Here is a 25,723-nt window from a genome sequence, read left to right as displayed (position 1 = left end):
ATAACATCATGTGAACGACATTAAAGCCAAGTACTTCAGAGGTTCCCCAATTTCACGAAGACTGCCTGAACAGAAAAATGGCAAGGTATCAGAGTGAAATTAGTGGGAATTACTGCTACAACTACAGCCCATTGTAAAGACCTAAAGGCCAGCCAGTTGTCACTGCCTATGGGTGGCTGGCCTTGACTTTTTGCGATTGGGTGTACATAGTCTTATCAGTGTTATTTAGTCACGCGGCACCCGGATAAAAGCAATGTGTGCCTCCATGCGACACTTCTATCATGCTTCATTGTCTGTTAGTGACCAACAGACGGCGTAGTGGATTGTTCCCAATGTAATAAACATTATTAAATTACAGGCAGCTACGCATAAAGGTTTCATCTGTATATAGAAATGTACACAAGTTGTGTTGCAATACTTCATTACACGAAATCACATGAACGGATGAGATAACCAGATTCGCAGTTTACAGTGTGGGCTTATGTGACGAAAGGACCGGAGATTTTCGGATATAACCTCTGCCGTGCAGTGCCCTTCATTATTTTGCTGCTAAATATAATTTCATTAGTCAGCCTTATCTTGAAATTCCATCCGGCCAATGATAAATAGCCATTCGATCACTAATTACACAACAAGATAAGGTCTAGCTGACAATCCCATGCCAGTAATCTGTGCAGCATTCTGGCACGCAGCTATCAAACCAATATAGCTGCTATCGCTCGCAGCTGACAAAGAGAGTATATTTTACTAGAAATGCAGGAAGCAAGGAGGAGGTGAGGGGCTCATGTTTCGCTCGCTATTGGCTCTTTCACAGGTTACCTTACAGCTCACACGATCAGCCAAATGTCGGTTGCACAGATGGTTGCACAAAAAGCGCGCGCAATTAGTTCGCGATCACGTGATCCAAGCATGCGCGCGCGCTTGTGCGCAATAACGTGTCGGCGAGCGCCACGCTGTTAACCGAGTTATGCACCACTGACCAATTGCGCAGCCTAGCAGGCAGACTTGACGCGTTCCTTGCGAGTTCTTTGAGAGCGAATCTCAAATACATCTACTTAACTCCACCTTTCCCACACACCCTTACACCCAAAGCTTCACTACAAGAACACAGCACCTCCAGGCAAATAAAGTTCCATCACGCGTCAATGAAACAAAAAAAAAACAGAAAGAAATGAAGAAATGAATCGATGCGCACTTACCGTGAGCGACTCCCGCTTCTTCCCGCTCGTGACGAGCGCGAAGCCTTGGGTTTCGATGGCGACCCCGGTCTTCTGCACATGTTCCTCGATGTACCTGCACAAGAGCGCGCTAGGTGAGCGCAATGTCGCGCCGAAAAGTAGAGCGCGAGCGTCAAAGGGGTACCGCGGGCGACGACTACGGCGGTACGAACGCGCACAGTCACAGCAGCGGTAGCTGGGGGGACGCCGCGCAACAGCCGACTACCGCTCGCGCACAAAATCCCGGCCACTCGTCGTCGTCGTCGGTTGACGAAAGACAAAAAAAAAAAGGGGCGAAGAGAAGAGAGAGGGGGGAGAGTCAGGGCTACGGCGCGGCTTCGCTTCGTAACACGCTCGTCCGTTCGCTCGCAAGGTCCTTCGAACGGCACAATGCGATTACAGGTTGCAACGACGGCAGGTTGCACGACGTGTAGTTGCCTGGGCTGCTGCTTCGCTACCAGCGCAAGGACAGGAATATCACGAGATTCACGTCCACTGCCACCGCTGCCACAAAACGCCCAGAACGCGGACGACGCTGGACGCGCGCGCAGAAGCGCCTAGCAGACGACAACGGAGGGCAGACAACCGAGCGCAGCAGCGCAAACAAGGGCTGTGCTCCTGCAGCTCCTGCACGCAGCTGGGCAAGAAAAATGAAGGAAGAAGGTGGGGGAAAGAAAGAGAGGGCATTCCCGTTTCTAGGTTAGGCGCATGCATGCAATGCACGGGGAGAGCTCGCGCTGCTGCCGCTGTCTCAGCGCTCTACTTGCGCGAGCGAGCAGGCTCGTCGGGCAGGCGGCTTTCATGCGCGGACGTTGTAACGGATCCGCGCCGCCAGCGCGGCCTCAGTGCGCTGCGCACGGAAGTTCCTTTCCTCCCACCAACAAACGTCAGCACCCGTCAGGTTAGCAGGATCGAGTGCGTCGCACAATGCTTCGCGTAGCACCCGACGAGTAACGTTGACGCGCCTCATCAAAAGTAAAAATCTAGCAACAACTTTACTAGAGTTCGATGACAGCTCAGCGACGCGACGTTGCGGCACGTCTGCTGAATGCATCGTCTGCTAACGCGCTCATCAGGGCTTGAAATCGTCACATCCGTCGGCTGTCCAAGGCGTCTCGACTGTTCCCTGCATGCATCGCAATAGTAATATTCCGGCCCTCGGGTTCGTCAAGAGGAAATAACCGCTTGTCGGACGCCAGAACGCAGATCTTAAGCTAACTATAATCAAACCTAAACTTCCGCGAAATCCGAGCTGATACGATAGCTCCTCGAGCTACGCGAATACTGCAACGTAACTCTAGCCCGTGGATGAACTAGCATATGAGAAAGAAAAAAAAACGTGGCAATCACAAACCGTGATAGAAAGAATAATGCTTCTCGCGGAATGGAACAATGTCACTCTCACCGGATCGAAGACGGCTGCAGTAGTAACACCGCCCGCCGGAGACCCAGCGCTAGACGCTAGCTTGCAACAGCCGGAGTGAGAGAGAGAGAGGGAGGGGGGCGGAGCGGAACGGGGAAGAGCGGAGAGCCGGCAGTATACGCATACACAGGAAGGACAGCGCTCACATTTCACACGCCGCGTTGTCGGTCCGACGAAACCGCACGAAAAAACGAAATTACACCGTTAGCCGGCGCGTGTCGGCAATATGCCGCGCGCGCAGCACACTTTTTGCGAAAAGGCGGCCGCCGTCACTGGGTCTCTTCCTTGCGAAGCGAGGAAGCGGACTGCAGCGAAGACGAGCGGCGACCACAGGGCGACTGGGTGCCCGAGCAGACGGCAACAAACAAACAGCCGCAAATGCACATCGTCCATGGCGCCGCAGTCGTCTGGACACCGGTGCAAGAAAAACTGTCCGGCTGGCCTCTTCTTCGCTCCGCTGTCTTCGCAAGATGGACAGCGCAACAACATAGACGCCGACGAGACCGCAAAGTAGAAGAGACAGAGAGAGAAGATGGACAAGCTCACGGGGGAAGAGCAGCACCGATTCTCTTCTTCCTGCTTTTGCTTGCCCGCACACGAGACCGTTTCGACAGGTAGGAAGAAAAAAAGCCCCCACTGGCAGCGCACGCGAAGATTCAGCGAGCGCTCGCGCCGCGTGCTGCCTTCAGTGTCAATCGCTCGAGGATCCGCAAAAAGAAATAAAATGCGCCCGTTTCCCAGAAGCACCTAGGACAGCAGCGCGCTCTCTCTAGACTCACGCGCCGTCTATGGCCAGTTGTGTGTGTGTGTGTGTGTGTGTGTGTGTGTGTGTGTGTGTGTGTGTGTGTGTGTGTGTGTGTGTGTGTGTGTGTGTGTGTGTGTGTGTGTGTGTGTGTGTGTGTGTGTGTGTGTGTGTGTGTGTGTGTGTGTGTGTGTGTGTGTGTGTGTGTGTGTGTGTGTGTGTGTGTGTGTGTGTGTGTGTGTGTGTGTGTGTGTGTGTGTGTGTGTGTGTGTGTGTGTGTGTGTGTGTGTGTGTGTGTGTGTGTGTGTGTGTGTGTGTGTGTGTGTGTGTGTGTGTGTGTGTGTGTGTGTGTGTGTGTGTGTGTGTGTGTGTGTGTGTGTGTGTGTGTGTGTGTGTGTGTGTGTGTGTGTGTGTGTGTGTGTGTGTGTGTGTGTGTGTGTGTGTGTGTGTGTGTGTGTGTGTGTGTGTGTGTGTGTGTGTGTGTGTGTGTGTGTGTGTGTGTGTGTGTGTGTGTGTGTGTGTGTGTGTGTGTGTGTGTGTGTGTGTGTGTGTGTGTGTGTTTGCGCGCGTGCGTGTGTGTGTGTGTGTGTGTGTGTGTGTGTGTGTGTGTGTTTGCGCGCGTGCGTGTGTGTTTGCGCGCGTGCGTGCGCGCGCGCCTCTACCACGTAACTTTTCCCACTTTGACACTCCCAATGGTAACGCAAAAAAATGAAGGCGTCCTTAAAGCTTTCGTGAAGCGGAAACTGACTCAAGTCGTCCGCAGACTTCACGCGAGAGCTCTTATGCTTCCATCGATTCTAAATGTCACAAGTACATGCCGTAAGGAACCGACAAAGTTTAACGCCCACTGGTGTGCGGAACGTTGGGCAGCCGTAAAAGGGGAAAACGAGCGTTAGCAGCTGTTGACAGCGTTCGGAAGGCGACAGTGCCCTCTGGCACTAACAGGAAGTGCCACTCCCCATGAATCATATTTGGCGACAATACCGTTTTCACTGTGCTTTAAACGGTTATGAGTCGTCACTAATGACCCACGAGGCGCCACGCTGGCCAAAGTGGAAGGTATGTCCAGTGACTGACCGATCGAGAACGCGATCTCCGTATTATGCGTCTGCCTAGTTGTAACGGATAAAGAAGCAGCGGATTTCGTTACGTAAGCCCCAGCTGCGTACTAAAGAGACTCTTTTAAAGGCCTTCAAGACTAGTCTGAGCTGCAATAAGAGTTGAAAACCGTTACTAGCCGTTGCACCGAAGTGTGACGCGCACTGTACATGTCCGGTCGATGAACAGAACCGAGGCGAAGAAAAAAGAAAAAGAGAAAAAGAAAGAAAACCGCGTCGAGTTTCTCAAGCGTATTTGCCAACCTGTGAACTTTAATTTTGTGAAAATCCCGTAAACGCAACACTGAGGAGAAAGTGAGGGTGGAAGGAAGGTACCACACTTGTTTTTGAATGCCTGTCCTGAGCGCACTTCCTTTGTAGGATACATAGGCACGTTATTAACGATTACTTAACTTTAGACGGAGCCCACTCGCAGCAACAAACTTGGAACAGCACAGACCGAAAAGCAACCCAACGCGTTTATGTTACAGTGACCCCGTTCGGCTATTTTGCATTTACCGATTTCGCCTGCTTCAGGAACTGGTCAGCACAAACTTGCTCGAAGCAAGTACATTCGCCATCAGAAGCTAGGCTTCCAACAGGTTTGGAGACTGACGAGCGAAACTTCTTTCCGCGAGCAGCATTTTACGCAGAACGTGACGTAGCAGTCGTAAAACCCTAAAGCTGGCCACAAAATTCGCAAGATTTTACACAAAATTCGGGACTGCTGGCAGTTATACTGAAGACGGGGATGTCCACTTGAGTAAAGTTCGGCGAAGAGGCACACCGAACGATCGAGGTCGAACGAAGAGCGAAACTCTCCCTAGCACAGCTGCGAAGACACCAGTTTAGCCGAGCAGACGACCACGACGACTCGTGCATATATGTGAGAACCGTAGCGCGGTGCGGTATTCTTTTTCCTTCGGTAGGCGTTGCTGTTGTTGTTGCCGCACAGCGGTGACTGCTAGCAACCCTGCCTCTGCTGCGATTTCGCTCTCGCTCGCACGGGGAAATGTCAAGCTGCGAGATAAGAAACGTAAGAAGCCGCGCTGCGCGCGCCCATCTCCTCCACCTCCCCTCCTGCCGGGTACATAGTCATACGCACACACACACACACACACACACAAACTCGCCTTGCGGACACGCAACAACAAAAAAAAACCTCTCCGCGGTACAGGCAGGCAGGCGGGCAGGCAGGAAGGCAGCGGGGCAGGCGGTGATCGCGAATGTAGGTCACGCAAACCCTGGCGACGGACGCCGTTCGCAACGGAGGTCGCCGATTCACTGCGAGCGCCTTTTTCAATGACGCCAGTTGCGGAAACTGGAGGTGGGCCTAGCGTTTCGAAAGACGACGTAGAAATAGGCCCCCGAACTTCGTAGCTTACTAGCTTTCGCGCCACCTGTGGACAAACAGTCGAACTGAAAGATGCCGTTCTTTAGGACAAGGTACAACGGGCAACGCAGGTGCATATAATGAATAACGAATCTCGCAAAGGGGGCGCCTAAGTCGGCGAGCTCCCCGTCAAAGCTGGTCACTTGTCGATGACCGCATTTCGTTGCGGAGCTGCGCAACTGGTGTCATTTGAGAACTCCGGTTCACTGGCCGGTCGGACGAGGCGATGGAGGCTGCCTGGAACGGCGCGACCAATCGGAGCGTTGCCTACGCGTACAGCTGCTGCGTTCTGCGATGAGCGGCTATTTTACAGCATGCCTCGGAGGTCGGCCGTCGATGCAAACGCGGAGGGTCACGATCAGCCACGTCATAACGAGAGCCCGCCGTTGCGCGCAATAAAAAATCGAGAAGCTGTAGTCCACGTGCTTCGCGTGCCTCTACGAAATCCAAGGTTGCGCGACGCGGTATCGTGTCCCGCGTCGAGTTTTAACCAGGGGATCGGTCGCCCACTATCCGAACTGCTCCGATCGAACGGCAAAACCATTCCTTTACCGTGTTCGCACAACTACCACCATAAAAGTACGTATAAAAACAAAAAAATAGAAAAAATCACCCTTATGGATAAGTCAAATCGCGTTAGGGTGCCACAACGCATATTCCTTGTATGCGCGCGAAATGCGATGCAAAGCACTGTCAAGGTTTATGAAACATCCAGTGCACTTAATCTCGTCTGTCGTTGTCTCGCTACCCTCCTGCGCATTGCCAATTAACAATGCATATCTGTGCCAACGTGTGGCTGTAGGTGGTACTCATAAAATTTGAACACCGTACTGGACATGTATGTCTTAAATAAACACGCATGCAACCTTCAAGTATGAACGTGCGGCGACCAGGTCTCAGCAAACGATACATTATGTACAAAACGCGACAACCGAAATAGATGAGCAACCAGCACGTAAATCCTGAAAGACAGGCATAGATTTGTCGGATGCTCGATCCTGGCATCCTCGATCCTCGATCCTGGCAGTCAATACCACGAATCTATATCGATGGTCAGATATCGATGGTCAGTGATAACGGCCGACGCAAAAGGTAACTATTACTGTCAGTTAAAGAAAAAAACACGCTTCATCTATGCCAATAGTGAAATAAAAACCAAATCGATGAAGTTTAATTAATAAATCAAAACCAAACCGCGCGATTATAAGTTCGCAGAAACCGTCCGCATGCCCCGGTGCTATTCTGTTGGCAACAAAGTGACGACGCGGTTCCCGTCCGCTGCTGAAAGCCATCGTCCTCTCTGGCACATCATCACGCGGCGCAGGCAAGCAAGCGTGCGGGCGACTAACCTTTTTTTGCCACGTCCAAACGCGACATCGCACGCGCGACAACACAACAGGCAACGGTCGCCGTTTCTGTATACGGTAAACGCTTCCAGGGAGGCGAACTGCGCACGCACGCACGTACACAGACACGCGAGATGCCCGCTTCGCCCCCCACCGACCACCTCCTCTCTCTCTCTGCTTTCACATTCGTGCGATCCATCAACCTTCGCAGCTGTCACAGTCAAGTATGCTGAGCCTCTTCCGTACACTCGCACACACACACAAACACACGCGTTCAGCGACGCAACGCTTCAGCGCGGCTTCTGTTCATTTTTTTTTTCTATTTTTTTTCCCCCTCGTTGCGTACACAGACCTCCCGCAAGGCCAACGACGCTGAGGTCGTAAGCGCGAGCTCCCGACGCGGTTGTCGTCGTTACGTGAGGCCGAAAGCCCCCCGACTCATCGTATTCTCCGAGCTCGCATATGTACGTGTATGCGCTCCGAAGAGGAAACCCCGAACGCCAACGCACGGTAGCTATAATACGTCAGCAGCTTAAATCGCTCCTCGTTAGCTAAATTTGATAGCGCCGGAGTTGTTGTAAACAGCCCAGGAGGAGAGAGGCTCTGAGCGTGAGGCCTAAGGTTCGACTTCCGGTCACGGCTGCTGCATTCCTACGACAGCGGAATGTTAAAAAACAGGCAAACTTCAGCGATTCCCGAGACTCATTTACTACGACGGAAGAAGCAGACGACAAAACTGACGCTTCTGCTCTTTTCTGTTCGACGCTTTTAACAATCATATTCGCCATGTTACTTTTTCGAGTGATGTGTTCTCGCGTCTCAGTTTGCGTTGGAGCGAGAGAGAGCACGAAGGTTACTTCGCTCGCTGCTGCTGCCGAGGTTCCTCTCGCGCCAGCGCTTTGGCAGCGAGTGTCCGCGGTCATCGAATGCGATGTGTGCAATGCATGTCTGCCTGTGCGCGCTGACACCATGCATGCTTATCAATTTAGTAAGCACGTGTTTACAAGTTTATACGGTCGATATAGCGACTATCTTTACTTCGTACGGCTGTCTACTAATTTGCTGTCGCAGTGGATGCTTCGCCTTTCAGGCGATACGGCGACTTCCTTTTTTTTTTGCTGCACCACATTTTTATAAGTTGCCTGTGGAAAATAGTACAGTATTAACCCTTCATCCAAATTACTCGACTGGGAGGCCATTACATCTATGACAAATCAAATTAAATAACAAATAATTACGCTAATTACATGTTCATTATATACTTAACGGCGCATACTTCAATATACGAATTGTAGCGAGCGAGGCGGCAAGGCATATAGACTTACAAACGAATTCAGAGGATAGGATAGGTTTCGAGATATATATGGGCCGTCAAAGTTGCGGTAAAAATGCACTGTTCTACTCACTTTTGTAAGAAAACGCTGTTGTATGCAATGAAGCACAAACGAAACTGGAATGCCAATGTCGGACAGCCTGAAAATTAATACTATCTCGAAACTGGCGTATGCATAGCCCCGAGAATTCGTTCTAAGCGATATGCCTTGCATACTCACTGACTACATATTCGTAAATTGAAATAGGTATCGCAAATTAATTTAATAATTAATTACCGTAATTACGTTAGTAATGTAATTAAGCATTCTGATTTTTTGCGGAAGTAATGGCCGCTTCATCGAGTAATTTAGATCAAGTGCTACAATTATGCTACCTGTTACAGGCAATTTTTTAAAACTCGACGCAGCAAAAACAGAAATACAAAGAATGCAAGCTGTATACGTTCGGTGTTTGTTTATTTGGCCGGCGCGTTCCATTTGGTCCCACCGATGCACTTAATCAAAAGCGCGATTATGGCAGCAAGAAAAAAAAAAAATCTTGGCCCACGCAATGTTTGCAGAACTTGTGTGAAAACGCGTACCAGTTGATGAAGGTGCTCTTGCCAGCCGAGTGGTTGCCGATGAGTAGCACGACGATCTTCTTGCGCGGCGGGAGTAGCGTCTGGCCCAGGGACTCGGCGATCTTCACCAGCCCTGCGCGAACGAGAAAGGCGTGCGGCGTTGATCATCAACTGTGATACAGTGCATAATGCTCCTTCAAGGTGCAGCGCGACATCAAACGCAACACGGAACAGGAATTTCACAAAGGAACACTAAAGACAAGAATTTACTTTGAAAAACATTGTTTTTTTTTCTTTCTTCTTAGCGAGTTATCCCGCCACTTTTTCGCATCGGATGTGTTTCTATAGCCTCATTCGTGGGCCGATCCCGAAGGTAGCGATGTACTAATGTGGGCCGATGATGAAGATAGCCTCCCACAGCTGAGACCCGAATGCAGCTATTGAGATATAATTACTTTTCGAGCTGGTTTTTATTGTTTAGTGGTATGCTACAAACGTGAAACACATTTTCTTTTTTAATTTAGATACGACGGTGAGATGCCGAAAGCTGCATCTCCATATAGGAGGAAGAAGTGACAATCTCCTCGCATTTTCTATGGTGAAAACTGAACTTCATTGCCTAAACGCAGATGTGAAGAAACTGCAAGTTGTACAACGTTGCCACGTTGCTCCTGCATTCTGGATTTTCACGATAGCTCGGAGTATCAGAACACATCTTAAGGTTGCTTTCAGCCGTCTGCGACAATACAGAGATCTAGATCAATTTAGTGTCAACATTTTTTTGTTTTTCTAAAGCGGATGACAAAACTATCAGTAAATCACTTCCGTACAGTTCAACATGCACCAGACTTCATCTCCAGAATAAAAATTTTGAGTAATCGCTTCCAAGTGAATGTCGAAAAAAAAAAGTGACGGCAATGTTCATTGTGTTGTACAAGGGGTCTTAAGAGGTAATATACTGAAGTCACAGAACAGTTTTAGCAGTCCGACGCTCCTATACCTAATAACGCGAGGTGTCACACCATAGAATGCCGCGTGAAGTCACCCCGCCCCATTCTCTCCTCCCCCCCCCTCACCTAATTCGCTCAGGAAGACTTTGATTGAGATTAACTATAGAGGTTGTATCACCTTTCAACTTTTCTTAGATTTATTTATTATTAAATTATCCCTCTGAAATACAAAGAAAAAGAAAGAAAAAAGGTCACGTTTACCGCGAGCGCTCACTTGATCCGGAAATGACGACAAAAGCGACGACACACTGCAGCTGCCACACCAGCTCGCTGTCACGTGACGTCATGGATTTCGGCGCGGCGTCTGCTCCGCCCTTCTTACTAATTTTCTTCTGCTCTATTTCCTTTTTTTTTTCGTGAATGGTGGGCTGCCTTTCATTCTCAAAGGGCCAAAGACTGCACTTGGCGAGCCTCAAAAAACTTTTACTGAGTCACAACGGCCCAAATACAAGACCAGAAAGAAATACTAAATCCGCGACGTCAAGCTAACGTACCAGCGCGAAATTTAAAAAATAATAAATAAATAAGAAAGAAAGAAAGTTAAGAAAGTCTAGCTGATCATTTTTTCTCTTCCAGTAAACAATCTCTTGCCTCGAAATAAACGATAATAGAGTTTAGAAAGAATGCTTTGTAAGACTAAGCTGATTTAGTCTTTCTGTTTAGTCCCTTCCGTGCCAAGTTTATTATTCCGATTTCTGACCGAAAATGGCCAAGTTATCTTAAAGGGACACTAAAGCGAAACAATAAATAAGTATAGACTAATGCAGCATTGTTTGAGAACTCTGCAGGCAGTCATTTCGAAAAGATAGTTTGATTATTAGATGAGAAAATGAAGTTCCAAGTATCAGTATTTGAATTTCGCGCCGAAACCTCAGCGCCTGTACGTCAGCGTGACGTCAGGGATTCCAAAGTATGTTTTCGCATACTTTGGAATCTTTCGCATACTTTGCATATTCGGTCCGCCTGGCCGTTGAGGCCGTGAAGACTCACCGTCCTCAACGCGCGGGGACTGCCTCGTCCTCCTCTCCTACCTAGGTGTAGGTTGGGAGGCGGGCACCCCAGCTCGGTGGAACAATAAAGTTTTCAATTCAATTCAATTCAAATTCGCATTTGGGCCGCGTTGGCTGAATAAAGCTTCCCGAAACATGCCATGTTTAATATTTGGTTCCTTTATAACACAATGCAGTCAATCTGTACCGCTATATATACTTGGTAGGCCCTAGAAGATGCCATCAAAATCCAAGACGTCACAGCCCCCAGGTGCGGGAACTTAAGTAGGCGTCGCCACCCGTATTTCGTTTTTGCGCTTTTTCTGGCTTACCAAACGTCTTATCGTTGTAAGAGTGGTGTTTCTGGTATTGTAGAACGGTAATTTACTGATGCAGAAGAAATCATTTTTCCCTTTAGTGTCCCTTTAAGCACCCTACTTAGTTGCCAACACGGTTTGCCTCCTGAGCAAGAATGAATTCGCTTCTCCTTGCGCTGTCTCGTGGATTGCGTGCTGCCATCTATCAAAAGCACAACTAATTACACTGAAACAAAACTAGCCTCGTCCATGGCATTGCTAGGAAACACTACAGTGCGGCTGACGAACTGAACTCGTCCTTGGCCGTTTTCGCCAGAAACGCGTCTACGAACACAGCTCGTCCAAGGCACGGAAGGGGTTAGTGTCCCTACCGATACTGCAAGTGAAGCGCAAAAATACAAGGACAGTAATAAGGAAGGTATAACAAAGCGCTAACTTCAACAAATTTACTGAATGTTATTTGATGAAGTTAGCGCATCTGTCGCGCCCTCATTCCGTCATTGCTCTTTTTTGTTTTCTTTTTTTTTTGCACTTCACTTGCAGCATGTCGCATCGACAAGGTCGCATTTCTGCCATTCTCAAGTCCTTGCTGAGAGAGCGAATTCCGCCAACACTCTCCCCACAACGACAGCACTGCTTCATGGCATCAAAAAACGATCGACACCCCAAGCGTCCAAGCCAAGCCTTGAAAGAGCTATACGAGAAGCAGCATCCTTACTTCAAAGGCAAAATAAGAAGAAAGGTGCGGGGAAGCTGAGCTAGTTGGTGAACGTTCTTTTCAGTCTTAATCAATACGAAGTGCGTGCGTGTGTGTTTCCTTTTTTAACATTATGAACGTTCCAAGTGCAAGTATGTTTCCAGCGTTTTCCGATGAACTGTCCAGTCGCCAGTGAATACCTCGTGCTCCTCCTTCCTATTTCTTTTGTGTGCCATCTTCTGCGTAGCTGACGACTTAATATAAATCCGGACTTTCGACGGGTAATGTTCGAATACGTACGTACTTGCGGAGTAATCTAATCGACTGTTCTCACACTGCCACGATGGTTCACTTAGAAGCACATTATCAACGTCGCCACGGTCTCACTTCTGTGGTACAGCCAACAGCTTTCCCTGACATGCAGTGTGCTAATAAGCACTTCGATATTATTATCCCAAATCAACGAACAGTCAACAAAGAGAGGACTTCAGTACCTCACCCCCGCCTATTCCTTTCTCTCTCTTCTGCGATTACACGGAACCGACACGATATCCCGGCGTGGTTGTTGGTATACGCGAAAATCATTTGTCGGTTACTATCACTTATCTGTTAAACCATTTATCGGTTTCGCTGCATTGTCCACGTCCACGGGATTGAAGAGAAAAACCCCTACGAAGCGTGCACGAAGCTTGTCAACGCTAGTTACTCGAACCCAATATAACCTAACCCGCGGGCTTCGGAAGCGGGACACCGTGCAGCTCTAAAGAATTATTTTACTCGCGAGATCAAGTTATACTATGTGTTTGCCATGGCCTGTGTCATCCTGTCTGAAAGCCCATATTGTGTCGTATGCTTATTCATGCAAAAAAAAAAAAATCAATCAAGCAGAATAGGACACAAAAGTGCGCACCGAAGTCTCGAAAGCGACAGCCGTCGTTCGCCGAGATGGATGTGGTGAGAATGTGCAGTCGCAATACTGCGCAGCAGCAAACACAGCGGGCTTCCTACAAGACTCGTGTACACAGTGTCTGCAGCATAATGCAGCCTTGCGATCACAAGTTAGTCAACTGTACATACAAGGAGCAGCCACTAGTGAATGCAGCCTTGCAAGCACAAGGTCGTCAATTGTACATACAAGGAGCGGCCACTGGAGGTTACCAGCACGTGGTATACGTCAGTGGCACCGCATCGTGTGCGAGGGATATATACCTGAGGAACTACCTCGAAGTGTTCTGAGAAACTACGCTCTGCAGCAAGCTACAAAGTAGTCACTACTGTTGCAGAACTGTTCTGCACCATGCATCTCGATCACTCGCCATCGGAAGTCCCATCAGTTGCATTCTTGAGAAAAACAAAAAACAAAAACAGAACCCTCTAGTTTCATTTCGTTTGCACCGGTATAGGTGGTCTAAATTATTACGGAATCCCCCACTACGACGCGCCTCATAATCAGATCGTGGTTTTGGCACCTAAAAACCCATTTTTTTTTTCTTCTTCACTATTTCTTCCCAACAACTTGCAGCATATCAATGCTGAGGGAGGTGCATAAAAAAATATGCCGCACACGTACCTGGCGCGGCCACGTAAGCGGTCCACAATGTATACACCGTTTGAGAGATGCGCGGGTAAACAACAGCAGCTGGGGAAGTCTCGAAGCTGCCACACACACTCGCCGTGTAACGGCGCCATTTACAAAGTTGCACCTTCCAGAAATAACATCGAGGTCCTGGCCTTTCCAGCTGGTCAGCGCGTTCGTCTATAGGCATGACAATGTAGAATTTCCTACGTACGTTAAGGTCGTCGGCTTCGATGACGAGCTGCCATTGCTCTTTCGACGCCGCGCAGCCGTGTCCGTCACTCCCGCGAAAAAAGCCGAAATTTTCCCATTCCAACAACATGCGTTAGCAACTTACACTCATCTCCGGTTGCCGTTTTGAAGCATACAGACGTCGTTGACTACAGGTTGCGGCCGAGGGACATTCTTAGTCATCCATTTTCAAGAAAAAAGCCACATGCGTTGGCGTGACAGTGTGAGTAAGCCTAGGCGCGTCGCGAACTATGAGGCAGGACAAGCGTGCGCGTAGCCTCCCGCCTGGTTCTGTCTCATTAGTTCCAGGCAGCACCGCCAAAGCTGGAGCCGCGCGCATATTTACATTATTCAAGCGTAGACAAAGCGAGAGAATACTTCATCAAAGCAGCATATATGAGGAGTTAGCGCGCTACAGGTTGGCATGCACTATGCTAAATGTGCAGGATGAACTAAAGAGGTATAAAAGGATCGAAGGATACAGAGGTTATAATCAGCAGGAGTTATTATGTTCGCATCATTATCATGTATTAACACTCGTAAACTGCCTAAACACACTTGACATCAAGCAAAAGTAGAGCAAATTGTGGGCATTCATTTCTGGTCATGGACAGTACGTTACATATGTGTAGAAAAAGAAACATTTTTTCGAGTTGTAACTTAATTACTGTACTAATCAATAATTATTAATTGGTCTGTTAAGCTATCCACAACTGAGCCTTAACTTTAGCATATCAACAACGCAGCTATGGGTTTTGCATTAGGTTCCCGCTTTTCAATCAGCATTTTGATGCAACAAAGGGAGCGTAGCGTATATATGATACAATGTGCATTACAAGGTAAAAAAAAACGAAAACTAGCAATACAAAATAAAACATTTAACATAGGAATTTGTGTGGCCGCTATCACACAGCCTATTAAGGCGCCACGTGGCGTCACACACAGTGTTAATGTGACATGTAGAGAAACACAGTATGTTCCACGGGCTCTTGACGGAAAGAGCCAACTCTAAAAATTTTGACGTCAAAGAAACGTTTAGGGCAAGCAAATCCACTGGTTTGCCAATTGGCTTAGTCGTCGTTGGATTGGAAAGAAATTGTACACCAGGATATCGAAGGCACCGTCATCATCCGTTTCACGTCAAACTGAAATTATGCGACCTCTAAAACCCAATTTTCCTCATTATCAAATCAAGCCCCTACGCCTGCTAATAAATTACAAAACTACAATTATGGAGTACAACTCTAACTTCTCCCTTCACCGTTCAGTTTTTACGCCTTCCCATTTCATAACAAGAGGCTATGAAGGCAGTAGCTTCTTGAAGCCAGTACTAAAAAAATATGTGCACGGAAAAAGACGGCCTTCTGGTGTTGGTTATTCTTTATGGAACGATCTTCTTGTTCAGCTAAAACAAGATAAAGCGTGTGTGTGTGTGTGTGTGTGTGTGAGTGTGTGTGTGTGCGTGTGTGTGTGCGTGTGTTTGTGTGTGTGTGTGTTTGTGTGTTTGTGTTTGTGTGTGTGTGTGTGTGAGAGAGAGAGAGAGAGATGGCTAAACGTTATTACAAATACCCATGATAGAGTCTACTAGCCCGCCAACGCGAACTAAACCGCCAACGTGTTTTAACCAAGTTCATTACAAATAACTGTATTACGTTTTGAAAGTCTTGTGATTTATATGCTAATATGACATGGTACTAATCTGATGTATAAAGGCATCTCCTGCCTGTACGTTCATGCATGTATTGTTGCTATATACTATGTCTGCACGGATCCATACTAGCCTGATGCTATAACGGATCCAGGTACTTCTCAAAGTTGTTATTTTACGCCCTTACTTTGTCTAATAAAAATTCAACTCAATTCAATCTTTGCCATAACGACGGACTACACACCGTCGCGCGGAGGAATATTACATGGGCGCCGTTACTGCTGTTCGAGTTCTTTTCCTTCACTCCAATGCACGGAACACCGGGAAAGCAAATAAGCGTAACATGGCAAGTGCGGAACCGGGTGCCCTCTCGCACTTTCGTCCAGTGGCAGCCGCAGCGAGAGGAAGGTTCGAACGAAAAAACAACAATAACGCGTGGGCCGCGGCCTTGCGTTGGAGCGGACCGTTAGTCACAAAGACACTTCATACGCGTCGTCGAATCATGCGCGGGGCCAACTCACTCGCTCGCTCGACCGTGTCGAAGCGAAGAGGTCGGCGGCGCGTTTCCGCCAGACTCTGAGAAACGGGCATGCGAAAACGACGAGATACACTCCTTTTTTTTTTTCTTTTGCGGAGCAATGCTATAGTAGCTACGAGATACACTCCTTTCGCGGCGCGATGCTAGTAGAGCTGTTGCCCAATAAGCAAAGTTTTCGCGTGCCCCAGAGCGTGCGGAAGAAGACGACGACGTGATGAGGGTGCCGGACAAAAAGATCGAGTAGTTGTTGCTGTGGCTATATACCAGGTGGGTGTATACCAAGACTGGGTGAGGGAACAAACGCGAGTTATAATGACATCTTAGTTGAAATCAAGAAAAAGAAATGGGCATGGGCAGGGCATGCAATGAGGAGGGAAGATAACCGATGGTCATTAAGGGTTACGGGTTGGAATTCCAAGAGAAGGGAAGCGTAGCAGGGGGAGGCGGAAAGTCAGGTGGGCGGATGAGATTAAGAAGTTTGCAGGGACAACATGGCCACAATTAGCACACGACTGGGGTAGTTGGAGAAGTATGGGAGAGGCCTTTGCCCTGCAGTGGGCGTAGCCAGGCTGATGCTGATGCTGCTGGTGATGACGATGACATACCAGGAGCAACTCAGTACAGTATAAGCACCAGAAACGGTGCTTGACGGCGCAGATCGAGTGTCACTGTATATATTGCAACGCGTACTCGCAAGCGGTCAGCGTGAACTTCGCGGCGGGGTGCAACACGAGATTGCGCTGTCCACACCACCAATGCGTTCGTTTTTGCCACGATCGCGCGAGGACGTGAAACGCCATCGTTAGACTGACCAGGTGTTCGTCGAAGAGCGACAGACCCTCCTTAAACAGGAGGTTGAAACGTATACAGAGGGGCTCCGCTAGCGCGACCATGGAGGACACTCACTGTACATATACTTCAGAAACGAATCGTTTCGCCCCTCTTATTGAAGTTTCTCAGAAAGACCGATCTTTCCAGCGAGTTGGTGACGCTTTTAGCACCACTTGCTGATAGCCAGCCATCGCTATAGTAAGACTGCAGACTTGGTGGAGGAGACTGGACATTCTTGCGCCACATGTAACTCTTGAGTCCGGGTGGGGCAATTACCATTGGTCTGGACACCGTAGTGATTGTTCCTGTACGTCGTAACCTCTTGTCCACTCCTCTACTCTTGTGCGCTGTCTGCACGCCTCACTTCTATTTTGCATAATGAATCCTTACCAACTAGCTCAGCTTTCTGTCGTTGTAACCTCAAAGACAATTTACTTCTTTAGAAATGATCAAGCATCCCGAAGCCTCCGCTACCTCAGAACGGCGCATGTGATTTCAAGTGCTAATACGGAAAAAAAGATTAAAAGGCAGCGTGGGTACGCACACGAGCTTGGGCGCGCGCTGCTTTGCGTTAAGACAACCGACATACATGCGAGGTCTAAGGCATCGCCTGAAAGTCCAGTCAGCGGCACACTTTCTTCTCACAAAAAGTCAGTAAGGTCAGCTTAATTTGGTTTCGGTAAACGATTAACATAACAAGTTAATCGTTTATTACGTTACTTAAACTGACCGATTAACGCCCGATAAACGCGTTAGTTGGTGGCGTTAGTCTCTTTCACGTTCTTCGTTAAATCACGGGACAGAACTTTCACGTCGGCACACGTATGTACTCCAAAGCGCGCTCCGATCGAGTTACGTCATCAGCCAAGCCCTTTAAACTGAAGCGTAAATCTGAGTAAGTAGATACGGATGCATATTACGAGCATCCCCTATCGAAACGGGGCGTCACCAGGCTCATAATTTTTATCTTCCTGCTGCACTTATCCTCGATATACTTAAGAAATCACTCGTTCGAGTTAAAGACCATCAAATCTTTGAATCGAAGTCATTTACTGCCCTATATATACACCTGCAACTTCCCTACGCCTAAGTTACCAATCTTCCAGTCGTCTTTTACAATTCTCCACCTCAGTATAGCAGCACCGAAGCGCCGAATGCATAACGGCTGAAAGGTGTGTGCAGCTTTCGGGAAAGCTCGAAAAACCTAACGTTGGAAAACTATGTCACCGCGCTGAACGGCGCTGCCATAACACAACGCCCCGTGTTTGAATATACACAGCGGCGACCATATAGCTGCCTCGCGTGTTCTTGAACTTGAAAACGCCGAGTGCCACGCCCGACAGCATTCGCATGCAGGCTACGGCGCAGAATCGACACCCCGGTCACGTCGCGAACCGCCGCCGACGCGAAACGGAAACGACGAATCCACAATGAACACTTTTTCTACACACGGGGTTTCAGCGCACGTAGGCCGGAAAGTTCCCCGTACTCTTCCTATATATATGTGCTTGTTGCGCAAGGGGATTGTTTCGGAAGCGCTTCCAAAGTCCACTCTTCGCATGCAATTGACAATTCATGGGGAGTGTAAAGGACGAGATGCGTACAGTGAAGCCACCAGGCAGAATATACCAAACTACATACGGGCAACGGTCAACCTCTCCACGTTTTCTTGCATAAACCGGCAGGTGCGGCACATTCAGCACTGCGGATGGAACGTGAACTGCAAAACGCTATATAGCACGCCCGCGCGAGCCCGCCACAGTGTTCCAAATATTTTTTTTTCATTTTTTTTTTCACATAGTACACACCACGAAGACGGCCTGTGGCGTGGCTGCATGCATCTTCTGAAGGCTATCAGGCGCTGAAGACGGTGCTTCTTGCCAGATCACCGAAGCTAAGCACCATTTTAGCTCGGTCAGATTTTTCGGGAGGGAGGCTATGAAGCTGGGAACGCTGCCGTTAAATCTAACGGCTGCTAATATGGCGCGGACCACTTTAGGGTGTTTAAGCGAGAGAGTTATCGTGATGTCCTCGACAGGAGGTTTCCCGCGTGAGCTTATAGGAACCAATAAAACCTCCCGCACAAGGTTGCGCGTTCGAATCACGTCCACACCAGCGAGCAGTGGAGGCGGCGCGGGAGAGAGGAGTTCTCTCAGACCGGCACGCTGCGGCGGCGACGGTGTCCCGGGAGGCGGCAATGCTGACGTGGCCGCAGGCCGGGTGATAGGAACGTTTTGAATGGAGCACCTTAAAGTTGTAATGTTACCTTATACATATGACAATCCCATCCCCACCTCTTACCTGCTTTCATTTTTAAATAAATATTCAAATCGTCTTACTTATCTCCATCTTCGACCCGTACGTTGACAGTGCCATCAGCTTCGAATCGCAACGCTTCTAGAAGGTGGGCCTTTTCTACCATTCTGACTGCAGCTCCCAACGATGCATGCAGCGGCACCGACACCGCTCCCAAACAGCCTTTTCAAACGCAAAAAGAAACCTTCACAGCGACCGCTTACGAGACTCCGAGAAGAGCGCAGTCCTTTTCCTATGCACACCATAACAGGATTAGAAACAAAACAAAAATTAATACCCGCGCATCTTGTCGGCTGCTAATGGGACCAAAGAGGGAAGAATAAGGGAGAGCGTGTTATATTCACAAGAGCCGACGCAAATGTATTTCGATGACCAAGAAGCAGGAGAAAGAAAGAAAACGGCCTATTCCATGGAGCCGCAGTACATAACGTCGAAGGATCGGCCCGATGTCCCACACGGAGGTTCGCAAAGCTGTCTTCGCAAATACATGCGTCGACTGCGCACGTGCGCGGCTGCATATGAAACAGGCAGACGTAGCGCGACGTACCTGTGGAGACAGCCGGACGCGCTTCCCCGCTGCTGGACTTGACCGGGACAACGGCGCCCTGCGACCGACGCGATGTTCGACGGTCGGCTTCGAGCCGGCGGACTCAAGCGTCGACAGGCCCGGCGTCCCGTCTTTAAGACGGGGATGTCCACGTCGCATGCAGGAGGGGGCTGAGGAGGAAAGGCGGGGACGGCGGAGGGGGAGAGAGCGCGGGTTGGGCACCGGAAGGAAACGCAAAGCTCGCGCCGGAAGCCCCGGGCTCGCGCGCAGCCATGGGCTTCTTCTGCCGGCGGAGGAAGTCGACAGACGACAACGGTTCGCACGCGCAGTTTCGTACACACACACGAACAAGCAAGAACGAGATCGCGCGTGCATACGTGCATGTGCAACGCGCGTGCAATGCTCGTATAGGAAACGGCCGCGGCTTGTCGCCTTCCTGACGGGCACAGGGAAGAGGAGGAGGAGGAGCATACGACCGGAGTCGCTGTTGGCTGCCACAAGCCGTATTCCTGATGACGCAATCGACGCCGATGAAAGCTTATAGATACGGCTGGGTGCAGCCACTTCGTGAATCCTTTAGTTTTTCTTACTTGTTTTCTTTCTTCCCGCTCTAAACGCCGCGTTGATGATCGCAATTGCACAACGAGCAGAAAAAGGATAAAACACTGGACACTATTTAAAGAGACGCTAAATAGAAAAAGTAATAATTACGGCAGAACTCGTCTCACTATGACTGTCGATGGTAATGCGAAAAGCAATCGAACAGTGCCGGCGACGGATAATATTCCAGAAGCCACGCTCACTTAACGCGCGTATAGTGGTAATCATGATACGTTCGTTGCTTCGGATATATATGCCACAGACTCCGAGGTCGTCCCGCTTTGCTCTCGCACTCGCTTGCCAAGGTGGGCCACGATCGTGGATGCATGACGACGACCGTATGACTCCAACGCAGCTACGATGGAACGACGAAGAAAGAGAACGATATCGATCGAACGACAAAGGCGTATAACGATGACAGCACGATGATAACTTACGATGATAGTATGACAACATGACTACGACGATATGAAAACAATGAGATGACGACAATTGTACGACGACGGTATGACGCCAACCGAATGAAGAAGCGAGAATGACGACGGTGGCCCGGTTAAGACGGCATGACCACGACGCGGTATGACAACAAATGCGTGATATAGCGTCTGTGTTACGATGACGTAACGGAGAAGAGGGCACACCAACGGCGGCATAATCAAGATTGAATGGCATTTACCTTGGTATGACGAACAACTCGATGTAATCGACGACCGAGGCTCGAACCACTAAAAGCGTATTGCTCATCTGAAGGTAAAGACAGGTTGTTGGAGGCCGTGGGGTTAACGGTGGTGCTGCTACTGTTGCTGCTGCTGCTCCTGCGCCATCGTTACCCCTGCGGCCTCCATCGACCCGTCATATTACCTTCACACCAGCAACACGTTTCTGAATGGTGCGAGCCTCGGCTATCACTTCTCAAGGGGTGAGGAACAACGAGAAGGAAGCACGAGTATAGTCGTCAACCGTTATCTGCAGAGATCCAATGAAACTCGCACACTCAAGTCGGTTCGTTTCATCAAGCTTCGTTTTCAACCGCCCAAATATTCAACCTACGAGCACTAAAAGCCGCGAAGATTACGGGCCAGCGGTCTCGATCAGTTGAGTTGATGTTGAGTTGAGTGGTTGTAGGCTACTGGTGGTATTAGCCTTGCAGTAGCTGTCGGCAACTGCTCCACCGTAGCGACACTTAAAATACATAAACCATATAAATCAGACACAGACCTCACAACTACACATAGTCACTCCTAAAGTCACCATGTGGAGCACCTACGCACTGCGCTCCATTTATTGTCCAAGCGGATCACGTGCACGTTATCATGAGGCACGCTGAAACCCCTCGTTCTTTCTTTCGGCGAGAGCCAGGCGACTGCACATATCGACGTGTAATGCGCGCAGTCTACGCCATGCCGCCGCGGTTCATCACACGAAAGAACGTCCGCCATCGGAAGTCTCCACGGCCGCGCGCGTGGAAGCCGCCGATAAGCGAAGGCGCGGGAAAAGAAAACACACGCAAACGGGAGAAGGCAGCGCCCGCCGCCGACGACGGCTTCCGGAACTAGAGGGGTGCGAACGCCGGAAGCCAGCGACGGGAGATCCGACTGCTGGCCAGCTCCGATACGGCGAAGCCGCAGCCAAAGGCTGCGACAACGGTCGCCGGAGCCCTGCAGAAGGACGACGTCGGACGTTCTTCGAGGAGAAGCGGTGAGGGTGGTACAAGGGGGAGAGAGAGAGAGAGAGAAACAAAGACAGCTACGGAATTCGAAGACGCAGACGCATGCAGAAGGACGACCTCAGGCGCTCCTTGAGAAGAAATTGTGAGGGTGGTGTAAGCGAGAGAAAGAAGGAGAAACAAGAACTGAGGTGAAACAGCGCGAAAAAGACGAGGACACAAGGAAACAAATACCACAGACAAGCGTCTGTGGTATTTGTCTGTGGTATTTGTTTCCTTGTGTCCTCGTCTTTTTCGCGCTGTTTCACCTCGGTTCTAAGTGTGGACCAACCAGCCGTCATCAAGATCTTACTAATGCAAAAGAGAAACAAGAGTGCCACGGGGGATTTGAAGACGCAAATGCGTACTTCGTGCGGGCATGCGGCCGCTCTCGCATACGCTGCCTATATACTCCGTGCAGATATGCTGCTAACTAGCGTGTCTGCTGCTAACAAAAGGCGTGCGCGGGCCACGCCGATACACCGAATGGCGTCGCCTTATCGGGAAACGACGCGTCCGGTCCCCGGCTGTTCCCGGTGCGCGGCTCGAGTGATTCGTCATCGCCGAAAGGCATACCGCCCACAACGGGGAGCCGACTGGCGATGAGCATCCGTCGCTTTATACGCTTCTAAAAACTTCACGGAGAAAGGCCTTCGAAAACATTTGCGCGCATCTCGCGACCACCAGTGGATGCCATGTGAGAGAGAATTCACTTATAGAGAAAGGCAGAGAGATCGGCCTGAGCCACGGAGCAGGCCTGTGATCTATAGAGTGCGCACCGGAGAAAGACGAAAGGGCAACCAGACAGTGATGGAAAGTAATCCTGGCGGCGGTCTTCTCTCGTTTTTTTTATGCACAAATTTATTATGTGTGAAACGTGGCTGGGTATGGAGAGAAGTGCTTATATAAGGCCCCAATACTAAATTATCTGAGAATCGTCCTAGACGCTGATGCTCACCAGAAGTTTACAACCGAGCGCCCACACTCGCCGCTCTCTCAAGCCACCTCGAAGAGGAGATTTGCTTAGTCGTGCTTGCTGACGTCACGTTGTGAGGTTGATGCCCTCAAGGGTGTGACAACGGCTAGCTACCCAGAACACCGTATACGCGGAACTGCGACAGAACCCCTACCGTCCATGCATCAGCTTTATCTCGTCTTTCAGGCACCCGACGAAAATGGGCTGCCGGCAACTCCTTTCGAAGGAGTAAAGGAGTAACTGTTTTATTCTCGAGAGTACTCCATTTCGAGAGTCCTAGAGCTTTCCATTGAAGTAGATTTAGCATGACTGGACACAAGCATAAACGAACGTCTGTCACCAGAGAGCATAAGGGATCGCTCGAATAGAGATAAATGTGTGCTGACACATACTTTCGAATTTGCGCACTTCTGGTACGTCAAAGAATTAAACTCAGCAATTTGAAGGCCGGGAAAGACTTATATTTGAGATATCGTAATGTAATACTAAAGCTGGTCTTTGAATGCGAGACCTACCGTACTCGACATTATCCTGGTGTTAACAGCGTAAAACGTAGACGGGACACGAGGACTCGTATCCCGTCTACGTTTTGAGCTGTTAACGCGAGTATGGAAAACCAACAAGCCCAAGCTGCTACTCTACCGACATTATCGTGGCGTCATGACACGGCGAAAATTCCTGACGACGTGTAGCACTATACGCCTAAGTATGATGACATTGCTCAATAAAGAAAATGTAGAAAAAATACGCGAGTGATACGAGCGTCTGTTGAGGCTGCACCCGCATGTGCAACCGCACGATCGCTGAAACTGAGCGAACCCACATAACTTGACTTCATGACGCGTCCAATCTCCAAGGTACCGAAACCGAAACTAGTTCGTTTAAAGAAGTATTATAACAGCAAATTATTAAATTCGTAAGCATTCCTATGCCTGTCAAACGAGGAAACCCGTCCGTCTGTCACGCAAGACGCTCGCTTTCAAGATAAGGCCAAGATAAGGCGCGGCAACGAGCGAATAATACACCTTCGTGCTGTCTCTCGCTTCAACGCGAACTAAGCGGCGGCGAGAACACAGCGCACACGAAGCTATCAGCACTCGGGGCATTGTGTCCCCATCGCAGATCGCTTTCAAGCAACACCACCTAGATATAGCAAAAGGACTGTTCACTACATCATGTTACTGGCCCAGAATTTTCATTGCCAAGGCTGGCGCGACGAAAGTGGTTACGTCAAGATCACTGTTGCCTACTCGGGAGCAGCCCCATTAGATTCTGTGGCAGTCGGGCCACTAGCATGACGTCAAGGATCGGAGTGAAAAGGCCTTGTGCTATCTAGGTGTTGTTTCAATGCAGGACCGGCGCGTCTCGTTTCAACGGCAATTAAGAACACAGGCCCGCGCAGCCCCGCCATACGCAGCCGCCGCCGAAGTACGGTTGATAATGGTTCGACGCAGATTGATAAGGCGCTAAATAGCTATATGACGGCTTATAGTGATCGGAACGTCACCAGCGCCCCTGGCGTCGCCACCTGCAGAAGTTTGCTTGCGTCATCAATTGACTTTGTGTCGCCGTCCGCCGCAGTTCGTGTCGCCGCAACGCTGTCGTTTATACCGGTCGGATCAAGTTTCATAACACTGATAATTACACTGGGCTGCGTGGAGATGAGCAAGCGGCACAATGCTTACGCATACTTAGAAAACTCCCAGAGGAGTTGTTGCGTAATTTTTTATAACGTCCTCGCGCTTGCGAGTATTTTCTCTAGGATACAGAAAATTCGGACCTTTACCTATTTACCGCATAAACACTGACATGCTGGAAAAGTCATGGCCACACTGCTTTAAAAAATGGGACGAACAGCTATTCTTTCATGAAGAAGCAGGCAGCACACCACTGCAGGTTTTCCGGGTTTTATTGCACTTCTTGCGGTCGCAGGCAGCGCACCTGGGGGTGGGTCACTGCACTTGTTGCAATCTCTTTCACTATTTTGCTGTCACCTGCTTTTTAGTTTTGCCTCGTTCCCTCCCGCCACTAGTATCGAACGTTATCGCCTCATTCCCTATTTTCATTTCTCTTTCTCTCTTCCGATACATGTGGCCAAGCCGTCCCCTGCAGCCTCGTCAACTATAACCGCTGCCCGAACAATGTCGTTCGGAACTCAATCTGTCGGTGTACCCGCCACTCAAGAAACCGTTACAGAGGTTCTGTTTTTGTTTACACTGACTTAATGCTCCTTTAAGTTGACTTTAATTTGGCATTTAATAGAATATCATGCTCGATTTTAGCAAGGATGTCGGCCCACGCACCCGTCCCAGCTTATCACTCACGCTGGTGCGTATACTCAACGTTTCGTCATTGCCAGCAAGCTATCTGTAACTATCTAAACTCTTTCTGTCTTCCTTTCTTTCTTCGCAAGTGTATGCGGGGGCTCCATACGCGTATCTCCGAACGAAATGAAATTTCCGGTGATATGGCAGTCTCCGCGCACATCGACCGCGGTCGACTGTTCATTCCTTGTTTTTTCTTTCTTTATTTTCCTTTAAACCGGCGGAAGCGGACGTCACGTGAGATATTCGTCACGTGGGCAAGACTCCGGTCGGGTTAATTCCCTTTCGCGTCGCGTAATTTTCGAG

At 49.3% G+C, this 25,723-nt stretch overlaps 1 protein-coding gene across 1 annotated transcript in view; it reads right to left on the bottom strand.

Moving 5' to 3' along the window:
- Window positions 1-25,723, bottom strand: part of LOC135910635 (uncharacterized) — a 54,594-nt gene that overhangs the window by 15,658 nt on the left and 13,213 nt on the right. The window contains exons 3-4 of the mRNA XM_065442647.1: window positions 9,134-9,245; window positions 1,200-1,293 (exon numbers count right to left, since the gene is read on the bottom strand). Coding sequence (XP_065298719.1) covers window positions 1,200-1,293; window positions 9,134-9,245 — 206 coding nt within the window. The remainder of the gene's footprint in view (window positions 1-1,199; window positions 1,294-9,133; window positions 9,246-25,723) is intronic.

The sequence above is a fragment of the Dermacentor albipictus genome, chromosome 2 (assembly GCF_038994185.2).
Source record: "Dermacentor albipictus isolate Rhodes 1998 colony chromosome 2, USDA_Dalb.pri_finalv2, whole genome shotgun sequence".
NCBI lineage: Eukaryota > Metazoa > Arthropoda > Arachnida > Ixodida > Ixodidae > Dermacentor > Dermacentor albipictus.
The sequence above is the reverse complement of the archived record's forward strand: the minus strand, read 5'-3'. Positions and strand labels throughout refer to the sequence as shown.